Here is a 14,791-nt window from a genome sequence, read left to right as displayed (position 1 = left end):
TGGCTGGTATGCATTGGTTCATTGGCTGGTATGCATTGGCTCATGGGCTGGTATGCATTGGCTGGTATGCAGTGGCTCATTGGCTAGTATGCATTGGCTCATTGGCTGGTATGCATTGGCTCATTGGCTGGTATGCATTGGCTGGTATGCATTGGCTCATTGGCTGGTATGCATTGGCTCATTGGCTGGTATGCATTGGCTCATTGGCTAGTATGCATTGGCTCACTGGCTGGTATGCATTGACTCATTGGCTGGTATGCATTGGCTCATTGGCTAGTATGCATTGGCTCACTGGCTGGTATGCATTGACTCATTGCTTGGTATGCATTGGCTCATGGGATGGTTTTTGTAACTGCAGGTTGAAGCATTCTAGTTGAAGGTTTTCAGGGATACTAAAATGCTTGTTAGTATAATACCCCTGATGAATGCCTCTGATGGAGATCCCAGCCAACCTGCATTTTCATGGAACCCCTACCACATTGATGGTATTGATGCCCCCCCCCCTTCAACTTAGTGGAGTATAATGAATTAAGACCCCTTTGTCCCCACTTTACTAGCGAGTTCCATTCCCCCACACATTCGCAGAATTGAATTGAACATTGTAATTCCTTATCAAGGCTGGTGTCTGTTTAATATATAAGCCAGTATGGGAACTATCTAAATGCTTTTTTTCATAACTAAAGCACACACAGCACATTCCGATTGCTATATTAAAACACAGCTACCTGCTTTGAATCCCTTCCTATTAATATGAATAGGAAGCACAGAACGTTGCCCTCCATGGGTGATTATTGTCCCACAAAAATAAAGGGAGATCTGCGTTCTGCTTATATATAAACATATGCAAACAGTAGCCTCCATGACCTATACACACACATACATACAAACATATATATATATATATATATATATATATATATATATATATATATATACATGAATAATGAAACAGCCTGTCTTTTGCTTCAGTACAAACATCAAAGAAATGTGTTAAACCAATGTGAAAATAAATCTTTCACCAACATTTATATCTGCTGCAGTCACTCAATACAAAATTAATTTGCTTTGATTTAACCAATATATCATTGGAGCAAAAATTTCACTGGTGGGGAACGGGTCATGCAGTCAACTCTAAACCTAAACCTAGGACAGTGCTAAGGATAACTGCCATACCACCAATAACTTTTCTTAGAAGTATTAGATAGTGGATAGTCTGTCGATAGTCACTGTGGTTCAATAGTGACAGATCTGGAAAAGAACGGACTTCAGAAAGGGTTAAACTGGCATGTTATATTGTAATCTGGGCGTGCTTTGGACACTGCACCCATGGCTGGTTTGGAGAGTGATGCTTCTTCTTGAGGGACACAAGAAGCACCAAAAGGTGGGGCCACAGTAAACCTGTTTGTGACAATGAGAGGCAGTCTGCTTTGAAGCACCAGAAATGGGATTTGCAGCCACACATGCATTTCAAAAACCCATTCTACTCAGCTTAGAGGGTTTTTTTTCTCTTTTTCCTCTCCTCCTCCTCCTCTTCTACCCCTCCTTCCTTCTCCTTTTCTATCCACCTCCTGGGGCTGCCAAGCCTAACAATCCTCCTCCTCTGAAACCAGGCAAGGAAAGCTTGGGAGTCTTATTGAACCTGCATTTCCATTAACTCAGCCCATGCAACAGCTAATCCACTGCACTGAAGGCTAGAAGGCTAATTAATGACAGGCTTTTACAGTCAAGACTGGCGATAATTGCTTCGGTGGCCTTTATGATGCCAAGATAAAAATGGACCGGGTCTAACATATGAGGCACTGTGTACACTGCAAGACAGGAGGACATTAAGAGCTGGCTAGCTGAATACGGAGCAGAAAATTACTCATAGACAAGAGATAATGAATAGGCCGGTCAGGCATTCATGGGGAAAAATCCATTTTGTTAGCACGCGAAATGAGGTGCTGGAAAGGAGTTTGCTAATTGTCCTCATCTTGTAGCAGGCAGGGCTGAGGGAGGGCAGCTCCCCAATTCATTTCTCTGCTAATTGTAAGCGGGGAAGGGTGCCCACAGAGTCCTTCTGCAATCTGCTTGCCCAGGCTTTTCAGAGTGTTTTTTCCTGTTGGGTTTTTAATTGTTGCTAATACACCTTTATAATGAAGCTAATGAGGGGAAATTATTGGACAACTCCAGCACATGGATGCAAACGCAATCTACCCCCAGGAATATGTGTAAATTCTGCTGCTGATGTCTGCGGATGTGTTTGTAGACCCTCTGCCTCTCTCCAAAGGTAGACATGTGCACCTCTACTACTTTAACGCTAATACCAAAAATGATACAGTATTCTTTTCTAACGGTTTGCTTCCATAATGTGTTTTATTTTGCTGTTAAACTTAAATAATTATTTTACAAATTTGTATGTGTATATAGAAAGAGAGGGGGAGACAAAAGCGTTCCAAGGCATCAGTCATTATATCGTAAGGCAGACTTTTTAGAAAATCACATTTGACTTTACCTGTAAAAAGAAAATGCATTAGATCAGCTATAGTTTAAAGGTGACGTGAAATTCCTTGATTTGTGTTGCGTTTCTAACTCTTATTAGCAACATTCTGAGATCTTTTTATCTCCATTTGAAGTTCAATTACTCCAAACGTTTTCTGATTTCTGATTTTTGCTCTTTCTGTTTTTACAGAAAAGCAAGTTGAAGTTTTTGCCTCATCATTTAGAAGAAGAAGACACAACTAAATTTATTATCCTAACTTTGATCTCTATCGCCTCTATCATCGGAGTCCTTACTGGTTCTGGAGTCATCTACTGCTTGCGCCACCAATCGCACCACAAGCTTAAAGAAAAGTTATCATCCTTGGGATCTGACACCAATACTGATGCCACCCACACATACCAGGTAAGAATTATTTACCCAATTCACAATATATATTGAAATATAATTGACATATAAATATCAGTTCTTTCAAGCAACATCAATTCTTTCTTTTGAGTTAGTTTTGTCATTTTAGTAGATTTTACCATTTTTTGTTATACTATTTTTTGCAGTTTTTTTAACAATTGCCAATAATAGCAATGGAAAGAGTTTACCCACTAGGTAGGTAATCTGGTGTAGCTTCTGCATTGGACATTTGACTTTTAAAACATTAAACAATCTATTCTTCTATTTTCAAATTGTTCTACAGAATATTTTTATAGATATGTACAAAGTTCTGTTAAAAAATAATCTATGTCTTTATTTATTATTCTTTTATTCTAAAAAAGAAAATATTAAGACAATAGAGTGGGTATCTGATGGCCAGCATCAAATCAAACTTTCTTGTAAGTGGAGCACGCTTCTAGAGGATAAGGAAATCTCTGGTTCCATCTCCTCCCCCAAATTGCCTGAAGATTAATTGCTCTCAAAGCTAACCATATTATTTTGCCTTAATAAATTTTCAGTTAATGCCAAAAATGTCAGAAGTATAAAAAGCCAGGATCTAATTTAAGAATAACATGACAAATAAATATTGCAATTTCTTTCCATTTTGAATCTCATTTAAAAAAAAAAAAATTCTTTACAAATTAGGGAGCGTCTTATTACTATTCATTATAGCCATCTCTGGTCCCTCTGCCATTGATAGAATTAAGCCTAAATCCTCAAGTCTTCTTTTCACTCTCTTTACTATTTGTATGCGCTTCTTTTGTTAGGCTGGCTGCTTTTGTTTTTTTTTGTTTTTGCTCTCTAAAAAGTTGAAATTAATTTACTGAATGATTTTTTTTAATGATCAGAAATAATTCCGTTATTCTTTGTAGCAAAAGTTTAAATTTTTCTTTGGAATTATTCAATAATTAAATCAATATTGATATATTTAAATTTCTGTTACATATTAAAATGTATTATAATTACATTTTTATAGGAGAATTGATTATAAAAAATACTAAAGCAATTGAGTGCCCCATTCTGGTCTTGGAAAATCTAAAAAATTATAACAATAACTAAACTTATTGTATGTGTTATATAAATAAAATATAAAATAAAATAATATATAATAATATAATATATAATAAAATATAATAATTAAAACTATTAAAAAGAAATAAAATAAAATACAAAATAAATAATAATATAAAGTTTTTTCTAAAAATCTAAAAAAAAGATTCAAAATTTACAGTGATATATTCTGTATTTATCAAAAAACATACATTTTAGTGAGACATATATGATTAATAATATGTGTAATTAAAATTCTACATTTCCAGCAGGAAGATTGTTTAGCATTGTCGGTGTGACCTTTTTGTTCATTTCCCTAGAGAACTCCTTGCTTAAGTTTATATTGTATTTATGACTTGTGTAATTAGGAATTTACACACTATATGAAATCTGAATCAAAGCCAAAAAAATATTAGCATATATATCTCCTGTAGCTTGGTTTTTGCAGAAATTGCTAAAAGAATCAAAGTGAAGGTAATATTTTTATTGCAGAGGATTTAAGATTATATAGAAAAGCGAAAACAACAGAATTGTTGTGGACGTGGCTTAATTTTAAAATTAATATGGATTACAAATAAAGTCAAGAAAAAAGCTAAAATAATATTGTGTAATCTCCGTTGTACATTTGTATTTTAAAAAATATGATTTTAATGTAGGAACAAATGGCAGGAAAAAAAATATATATGTATCTCACAACATATATTTTATTAAACAGCATGACATTTTCCAAAATCTCATAATGATAATATCTTAGTTTTTCACATGAAAATCAAGCAGTAGTATTTTGGGATGAATTTTGATACTCATTTTGATGCATATTTCATGCACAGAATTATTATTTATTGATGAATGCCACTGGCAGTCAACAAACAGTGAGGTGAGAGATGTGAATTCTTATCTTTCTTGCGTTGAACATCTAAAATTCAAATTTTCCCTCATTTTGCTTTTTTCCCACTTGTTTTATTTTGGAATTGTGCTATTTAACACTATCAGAGCCAGTGCCAAGAATACTGTGCAATGGAATAGTGAAGGAAGCAAACAGGAGACCAAAGAGCACATGGAATTTGTCACTAGTCCCATTAGAGGGTGATTATTAATGTAATGGTCGTCTGCTTCAGTGATCCGGAATGTTTAGAGCTGCTTCAGTTGCACCGGATAGCTGCAGTCTGGTATCCTAGTACCAGTGATCAACTGTCCTGGGATGCACTCTTTTTACTCTAGAGCCATTGCCATGGTTTAGTTTATTCCTCTAAAACCAATAAGCGCACCCTTCATAGCAAATGTTTCCTGAATTAATTAAAAAAATAAAAATAAAGTATGAGGACACTCAATGATTACTCTATTGAGGCAGAAGATCTGTTCAGTCTTTCAGTTTGTGTTTTTGATTGGACACTTACTTGACTCTGCTTGCCCACCATACTGTACATTTTGCCACAATATGCCTATTTTTTATAAGAGCAAATTATTTCTAAGTTCTTTACGTTCCTTGACTTTTTCAGAAAGGTCTGGGAGCATGCAGGTATGGTCATGAATATCCTAGCTAGTGAGGGGTTGATACATTATGTGTGAGTCAGCACCCTGTTGACCGAAAGCAGCACATTAACCACAGATACCCTACAATACACTGAAGCAGTCATAGAGATCAGTTGTGGAACCAAAGCTTTTATCCTCATCTTCTCATTGAAGGACCTTCCTTGAGTATATCATCATGATTTGTAAACTATGCTTTTAATTGGACACTCCCTGATGTTATATGGCAGCCATACAGTTTGGCATGTCATATATGTGCATTAGATGAGCAAAGATCTCCAGCAAGTGTCTTGACTTCCATGGAAAGGCACGTGAGACTGCTAGATTTAGATAAACACAAAAAAATATAGTCAGCAGTCTGTTGCTTTAATACTGAGAGGTTGATACATCATTTGTGAGCCAGCATTCTGTAGACTGAATACACAGGTACTCAAACATGAATGTCCGTCAATACATTGGAGTTATAGAGACCAACATCCCATCGTCATATTCACTTCATCTTCTTTGCTTATCTACTTATGTCACCCAAAATAGTTGAATATGGTAAAAAAAAATTATAATAATATAAATGGAATATTTTAGATAATTGTGTATGGAGATTTTTTCTTGCCTGAGCCTCCCTATATTAGCTACAGTATTTAGTTTTGAAGGCAAATACAGTCAAATAAATCAAGAACAAGCCTGATTAAGCTTGTTTGAATCTATAAGTTGCTTATAGAATTATGTCACGTATATATTCTGCTTAATTCGGCAGGTTCAGCAGTGTTGATTGGCAGTTACTGGGTAAACAGAAACAAGGATCTGCAGCCATACAGGTTTACGCTAGACCATTTCTGATCATTAAATTTTTAGAAAGGACATTTGTACCTTCCCCCCCATATCTTATAGGGAAATGATTTAGAATCTGCTCAATAATTGCTCCCTCATTTGATTTGGTCTTAAGTGTTGGGGCACAAAGTGGACAATGCCGCTTATTTATAACCGTGCAAAGCATAGGATGAAAGTAAATCGCCATGTTTTTTAAGCATAAAGCAGCATTTTTCCAAGAATTGCATTTTAATAACAGACACTACAACTTGTTCATGAGTTACCAACATGGACACAAACTGTAACTTGGCAAATCATGTGCAAGTTGTGGCACAAGTTGCTCTAAGTGCAAATGGTATAGCAAGGTCTCTATAAACAGGGAGTAAATATTGCCCTCAGAACCAAGGAGCAACATCAAAAACCAAAAAGAAAATATCCTGCAGCTCAAAACTTGTTCATAAAAAAGAAAAAGGTTTATTCGAAGCATAGCGTTAAAAATTTTATACAAACACCATAGTACTCCACCTTATGTTTTTCATACCCTTCTGGTAATTATTCATATTTTTTTAATACGTTTTGAGCTTCAGGATATTTTCTTTCTGTTTTTTAAGTGCAAATGGTGTTTTACCAATTCGCATGACATGAATCTTGGCATTATTGTGGTATTAACTAGACATAAGCTTTATGGGTTTGTAGGTGTTCTATGGGAACCCTGGAAGAAAGTCCTCCTTTAGGCACGTGTTAATTTAATGGTTTCTTTGCACCGTGCACCATATTAAACACAATTTATCAGATGAACTGAATTAGAACATTGGCTCATGGTGTAATGCACATGTATGACCGCAAGTTAGTATAAATAGCATTTGTAAATGAGCATTTGTTCACAAGCTACTTTTTCCAAGCAAAAATATATTTAAAATTGTGACCTTGTTAATAAAAAGTGGGAGAGTTAAACCCCCAGCAAAAACAGTTGATGTGATGTGTATCACATGGTTTATCACACATAGATGTCCAGCATGGAAAATAAATGTGATATAATTGAATAAAAATCCTCTGTTGAATTGAATTGAACCCTCTATTCTTTTGACCCTATACAGGAGAGTGTCTTTCTTTCTTTCTTTCTTTCTTTCTTTCTTTCTTTCTTTCTTTCTTTCTTTCTTTCTTTCTTTCTTTCTTTCTTTCTTTCTTTTTTTCTTTCTTTCTTTCTCTTTCTTTCTTTCTTTCTTTCTCTCTTTCTTTCTCTCTCTCTTTCTTTCTTTTTTTCTCTCTTTCTTGTCTTGCATTGTATAAATGTCTTGACAAGTGTAAAAAGTTTTCTCTGTGATGCCCATTAGTGATTCTTCAAAGCAGAACATTTGTGAAGCTAGAGACAAGGATCAGCTCTGAACAGATCATTTTTCTTTTTTTAGGGGATAAAACTCTTCTGTCTTTAACTCTGGCTCTCCTTCTCCCTACGCCTGTCATAGTTGTATCCCACATTTCCATAAGATAGAAGTTATCGCTCAGTTAATATAAGCGAGTACCAAAGTCCAACTGAACTTACATTGCAGAGTTGGACTTGTGTAGATATGGGTGCATGCATATTTATGTGTGTCTTGGTTGAATGTATTAAAATGACAATCACTATCTACTATTTTCCATAAATTCTATAATATATCTTTCTGTTAGTAGTTAGTCTGTAGGAGTGAGATAGTAATGCATAATGCATTTCCATCATTAATCAGTAAGAATTTGGCAATCTGTGGGACTAGGGAGGAAATATTGGCCTTCTTATAAGATGATTTATCCCATTTAGAAATAATGTTTATATGAAAAGGTGTACAGAATTGTCTTCAGCATGTGTATGAGATACGGCATAGACAAACAAATATGTTGTATTTGTAACTGTAGTGTGGGGTTATTCTTGCCAATGCAATAACTTTCTCATTGGTAACTCCACCATTTTTCCCCATCTCTTGAGATGTTGTGCGCTATCCCATCTACCATAGCTTCTAGGTACCTCTCTCAGTGTCCATTGCCAGCTGTTATTACTTAGCCTCCTCCATCTCCTTAATATGTCTATTTAAATATGTGTTAAATAGTCAAATAGTGGAGATCAGTCAGTGTGAAAAATATGGTCCATTTCTAGTTGGAAAAGGCTCGGATCTAGTGGTGTTGATGGTATTTTTTTTGGAAGAACATCATGAAAAGGCAACATTGTGAGATTCAGCCCATAAATTCTTCTTGTTTTGTAGTGTTGTGTTGCTTTTTGAAACTGATCCAAGTGTGGCTATGACACACTCGATTCACAATAATGGCACCCTAGTCATTGTGGCCCCACAGTTTGCTTACATGTGTCGCCCTGGAGTGGGGTCAGACAGAATAGAATAGCATCTGCTGTTAGCACCGTGGTGTAACTAAAGTGATTATCCACAAATTTTAATTGCCTGAGCAGCTTGTGAACTGTGTATAGAAACTGTGTATAGTCATCTTACTGTTTATACTCAGGTTGATACTTCATCAACAAGGTTCTAATTGTTCTGTTGATTACCAGTATGGATCACGGCATGTTGACTGCTCTGACATGAAAAACTAAGCATATCTAGATTACCAATAATAATCTGTCAAGTGTATTTGTCACACGAAATGATTAATTGTAGCCAATCCGTTCAGCATCACAAATGTACACAGGCAATCTACAGTGGAAGGTAGCCCTAGGAGAAAACACCTAATTAAAGTCATCCTTATGCCATATTTAAGAAACATAAATTATGTATTGATGTATATTAGAAAATACCTAAATAAAAGATGAGATCTTGACTGTTGCGAATAAATTACTTTGAACATCAATATCCCTTTAAATTACTATCTTTATTAATCCCTGTGTTTGGATGTAAAGAATGAACTGTATTTTAGTGTATCAAATAGAATTGCAATTTGAAAAAAAGCTAGCCTACTCATTGCTGAGACCAAAAAACAAGTTGATCAAAAACATATAGTAACATTGGCTCCAAATATGTATGACAATCATAATTGCCATGATAATCATAATTAGCAACTCAAATTTAGTGGTATAATGCCCTGTTTCGGAAACATTTATGCATCTGCACCATACTCGTCAGCAATAGAAAACAAAGCTATTGGGTTCTTCATAAATATGTACTGTAGTTCAGCAAACAACTTGGGTTCTGCAGCTTGGATATCCCTGATTGTTGTGGGTCATAAACCTGTAGCTTTGTAGATAGATAGATAGAAATATTGATAGATAGATAGATAGATAGATAGATAGATAGATAGATAGATAGATAGATGATAGATAGATAGATAGATAGATAGATAGATAGATAGATAGATACTTGGAGATACTCATGGTTTATGATGGCTGGGAAGAGAAGTCATTTCCTGGAATGCTTTGTTGCTTTGTTGGACTAGGGTAGTGGAAAACCAGAGGAACTGTACTAACACATTTGCAGACCTTGATACTCCCATTATTAGATGATAGATAGATAGATAGATAGACGATTGATGATAGATAGATAGATAGATAGATAGATGATAGATACTTGGAAATACCCCTGTTTATGATGGGTGGGACAAGAATTAGAAGTCAGTCCCTTTAATGCTTTGTTGGGCTAGGGTAGTGGAAAACCAGAAGAATATAGACATAGGACCCACCATCCAATTTCATATTGCAAGACATAATGTTCACACACTCTTGAGCCTTTTTCAGTTATAAGGCAAAAATGGTGATCTTGAATTAGATTGGTCCAACATTACTTGGAGTAAGTATGGCCCTGAACTATTAACTATATTACTTTTGAAGTGATAGCTCTGAAATATTTAACTGGGGCCATGGATAAATGGTGCTACCTCTATAGTAGAATTTCCCTCTGGACTGTGAATGGGAACAATAAGCCCTGTAGTTTTTAATAGGGCCGCATCCCATCATCTCTCTTTTCCTTTTTTATATGGTTTAGAACATGCAAGTAAAACCCATTAAGGATGGTATTCAGTGCCGCAAGAAAGAGCCAGTGCTTAGGGGTGATGAACATTGTAATTAGACATAAATTGGAAGGGTGCAGGTGTTTTAAATGAATCCTCATCTTGGGACAATGAAAACAGATGTCTTGTGCCATTATGTTGAGAAGAAGGCCACAGCTTGTGTAAAGTACATATTGATTGTCCTGCTGGGCAAGGGGTGTGTGATGCAAAGGACTTACATTGATACAATGTGTCACCAATTACCAAGTGAGGAAATGCAATTGTGACTAAACTTTGAGCTACAGCTGTCTTAGTGTACTGGGAGTCATACTTCAACAATAAATGAAGCTCACAGGTTTGGAAGTTCAACAATTGTGTTGTTGTTGCCATTTTATCCTACTGTTGCCTTCTTACCCTATGATGCTTGTTTTTTTACCTCTCCCTATTCACACCTGTTGCTTTTTGGATCCCTTTCACGATCTCCATAAGGCAGCTCTGAATACGTCCCCCTATCTCACATAGATGGATGCTAATCTAGCACATAGGATTAGGGTATTGAATGAGGCTTTATTCTTTTATTTAAGATCAGGTAGCAGTTGCAGTGTGCACAGGACCCTAACCTACAATGAATAGTATTCAGAGAGCATGGTTTTCTGCAAATGCACTTCATTAGCTCTGCTGCAAGTCCACCTAAATAGAGGTTTATTCAGCAAATGAGAACTGGGGAGACTGAAGCTCCAGATGATTATTTTTGAAAATCAGAACTTCAACTTTTGCAGACCTCAGTAAACCTTTCATGGAATATATAGCTTCAACAGGTAGATAGATAGATGATAGATAGATAGATAGATAGATAGTTAATAGATAGATAGATAGATAGATGATAGATAGATAGATAGATGATAGATAGATAGATAGATAGATAGATAGATAGATAGATAGATAGATAGATAGATAGATAGATGATAGATAGATAGATGATAGAAAGATAGATAGATAGATAGATAGATAGATGATAGATAGATAGATGATAGAAAGATATATATTCATTGCCATATGTTGAAAACGTGCCAACAAATATAGTAGCTGTTATCAATCTAAGAATAACATATATCTGATATAGGCTGGGATGTATTCAAATCGATCCAACTAGCCAGTTCAATCAAAGCAATAGATATCAATCAATACTAAACCTTCAGTATTCATTATTCCAAACCAGCCATAATAATGACCAGTTTGATATTATGCATCCCATAGAAGGTAAATGGAAGTGATGTTGTTTTATTTTTGAATTAATATTAATATTGATCACTATTAGTGTAAGGGAACCTTACCCTGGTGGTCTAGTGGGCAGCGGGGTCCAACGCTGCTCCTTCGGGGTGGACGCCTGCTGCGCTGCTCCTTTCCCTTGCTCTGCCGGTTCCTCTATGGCGCGTGTGCCGGCGTGCTTCCTGGTTTATGCGCTGGCATGATGATGTCACGTGCAAGGGAACGAAATTCAAACAGTATGAAAGGGGAATTCAGTGTTCTGCTAACCGTCCATTTTTAGGTTCAATTTGCCTTGTTCCTGGGTGCGTTATTACTTGTATTCTGATTGATTGTCTGTGTTTTGACCCTTGCCTGCCTGTTTGACTCTTCTGACTTCTCCAATCCTGACCTTGCCTGTCTGTGACTACGTTGATCTCTCCAATCCTGAACCTTTGCCTGTCCTCCGACTATTCTACGATCTTTAATCCTGATTCTGGCCTGTCTGACTATTCTAACTGCTTGTCCAGGCCCGGCCTGCCTGTTCCTGGTGGTGTTCTTCCTTCCAGTATCCTGGTGAGACGATCGTTCCCCTTTGCTCGTCCAGAACCGTTAGCTTTGCTCTTCTCTCTGTTGGCGGCATCCAATTAGCTGAGGGCTCCTCCCGAGGTGAAAGGCGGTGGTTAAAGGCAGAAGTGAGAGCCGAGACCAGGGAGCTTAGCTTGGGTTCTGGATATAGGGTGCCGAACTTGACAATTAGACTGCGAGTAAAGGCTTTGTTTACCTTGCCCAAGTTGCAAGTATAAAAGTACTAAGCAATGCTAAAAATACCGAGCATAGGCAGTGCTGTATTCATGAGAGATGTTGAGGTCTTTCTACTCCATTCTAGAGCACAAAGACCTATGACCATGTATGCTACTGTAAGTGCGGCTCCAGTTGCAAAGTATGAAAAACATTGTTGTTTTTGCTTGTCTTTTGGCCCTTGCCAATCCATAGTGATTTTAATAAATTCATTGTTAAAGGTAATTAGGGTAGTATATAGAGTAAATACCATTTGGTTAAAGATGGTATGAGCCAGGAGCTCCTGAACCTAGACCTAGACCTCTGCTCTAGACTTCTAGTTAGTGGATCCTTATCTGTTTTAGTCAAATTTTTCCATGTGTAATGTGGCAATTGTAAGTGCAAAACTGATGTTTTGCTACTGCAAACCTCCAATGAATCAAGCACTCAAACAAGTTTTACAGCTACTAAAGCACATATGTTTGCTGTTGGATTTGATGCTACATTATACATTAAATATCTAAGCTTTTACATTTGATAAAGCCTACACTAAATAAGGATTTATGTTCAGTTTTAGTTTTCCCTTATTTTTCAAATTTGTTAAATATGAGGAAATTCCTTACACTTTGCATCATTGCAGGCCTTTGCCGTAGCATTATCAACACATATCAGAGGCCAAAATAGTCATTACAATGGTACAATGCTTGATCAGCCTTACAATTATTTTTGACCAATATTTTTTCAAGTTGGATTCTATTCTGGTAAAAATTCTGATATTTAATTGACAGAATGGTTACACTTTGCTACAGCAAAGACTGCTATGTAAATTAGTTGCTACAATACATACCAATAAAAAATTCAATCTGATTGAGTAGAAGGAGACTGGGAATACATAGGGGGCACAGTGAAGATGCATTGTAAATGCAATTTGTATATGAAGGACCTAATATAAGTAATATTTTGGACAGAATAGCCCTTTTAAGATTTTCTCTAAACTCAACATGGACAATTCATTTTTTTTGCCAAATTTTAGTTTTTTTATCTCCTTTTTTCATCCTGATCATTAGTATTTTGTTAAATCACAGAAAAACCTCAATTGCAAATTAAAATTGCATTGTACAATTCATTTTAGAGTCTGTAAAAATGACAGTTTTAACAATCCATCAAATACATGAAAACACACCTTCCATTAACTTCTATAGAGGCTCGACGGGTTTTATCTGCTTTGTTTTTTCTCGTTTGTTTATTGATAAATTTAAAAAAGTTGAATTTGAAAAAAATGAGATTGTAAATTTTTCTTAAAAATAGAAATGATGAATATTAAAAAAAATTGTCCCTAAGGGTTGTTTTTTTTTCAGCCAGTCCAAATCTTGGGAAAAGATTCTATTATCCCTTCACCCAGGTTTTTATTTTCTTTTTGAATAAACTGGAACTTAAGTTGTGTAGAAATATTATATTTCAAACAGAACACTTGGGGGGTATTTACTAATACTCAAATTTCTCCCATATTTTTATTAAAATAAAGTAACAAAATCCTTTGATTCGATTTGATTCCTCAAAAAAACTCGACTTTCTCAGATTAGTGAATGGAAAACAACCCTAAACCCTCAAAGATCATGAAGGCAAGAAGCATCTTGAAATTGTAAAAGGGACATCTGCCATCGACAAATTTAGGGGAAATGAAAGCTAAATATATAGTTCCAATTTTGTCCCTATATTTTACATTATATTTTCAAATTTTCTACAATCTAATCTGGACTATTGGGTAGTACTAAAATCTAATCTGGACTATTGGGTAGTGCTACAATCTAATCTGGACTATTGGGTAGTACTAAAATCTAATCTGGACTATTGGGTAGTGCTACAATCTAATCTGGACTATTGGTAGTACTACAATATAATCTGAAAAATTGGGCAGATGGAAGCAAATTATTTTTACCAAAGGTTACAAAAAAGAAATGGCACAGGAATTATACAAAGTAGGGTCATGCTTGCCTTCCAGAATACCAGAATATCTCCCAGTGGTCAGCAGCCAAGGATCATTTCATCTTCTCCATAGGTCTATTTGATACCTATTACATGGCCTACATGTAACTGCTGTGAGAGTTGAACCTCAATGTTAGGTTTTCTGGTGGGCCCTAGGAGGCCCATTCCAACAGTGATCTCAAACTTCTCTGAATCATAGACCAGTCCAGAACCAGGGCAGGCATCAGAACCACTAGGAAATTGCAAAATCTGGTTTTGATTAAAGATTCTAAAATTATGTCGCTTCCTTTAGCCAATAAGTAAAAAAACAAATGCATAAATGTTTATTCAGGCACAGGAAACATATTAATGATTTTGTAAACCATTTCTTCCCCGTTGACTTCAGTAATTCTAAAGTAAAGTTTGAAAACTTCAGGGCCACATTTTGTGCCAGTGAAGCTCGGAACCCAGTTGTGAGAGCTTGAACTTATTTTTGCCACAAGCAAGAAAACATATTTTGGCTTTATATGGATTTAGCTGCGCAGG

General features: G+C 35.9%; 1 protein-coding gene across 1 annotated transcript in view; it reads left to right on the top strand.

Annotated features, from left to right (window-relative positions):
• LOC108718467 (receptor-type tyrosine-protein phosphatase N2-like) overlaps positions 1-14,791 on the top strand; it is a 606,363-nt gene that overhangs the window by 508,079 nt on the left and 83,493 nt on the right. The window contains exon 13 of the mRNA XM_041565802.1: positions 2,672-2,884. Within this exon, the coding sequence (XP_041421736.1) occupies positions 2,672-2,884 (213 nt within the window). The remainder of the gene's footprint in view (positions 1-2,671; positions 2,885-14,791) is intronic.

This window comes from Xenopus laevis, chromosome 6L (genome assembly GCF_017654675.1).
Source record: "Xenopus laevis strain J_2021 chromosome 6L, Xenopus_laevis_v10.1, whole genome shotgun sequence".
Classification (NCBI taxonomy): Eukaryota; Metazoa; Chordata; class Amphibia; order Anura; family Pipidae; genus Xenopus; species Xenopus laevis.
The sequence above is the reverse complement of the archived record's forward strand: the minus strand, read 5'-3'. Positions and strand labels throughout refer to the sequence as shown.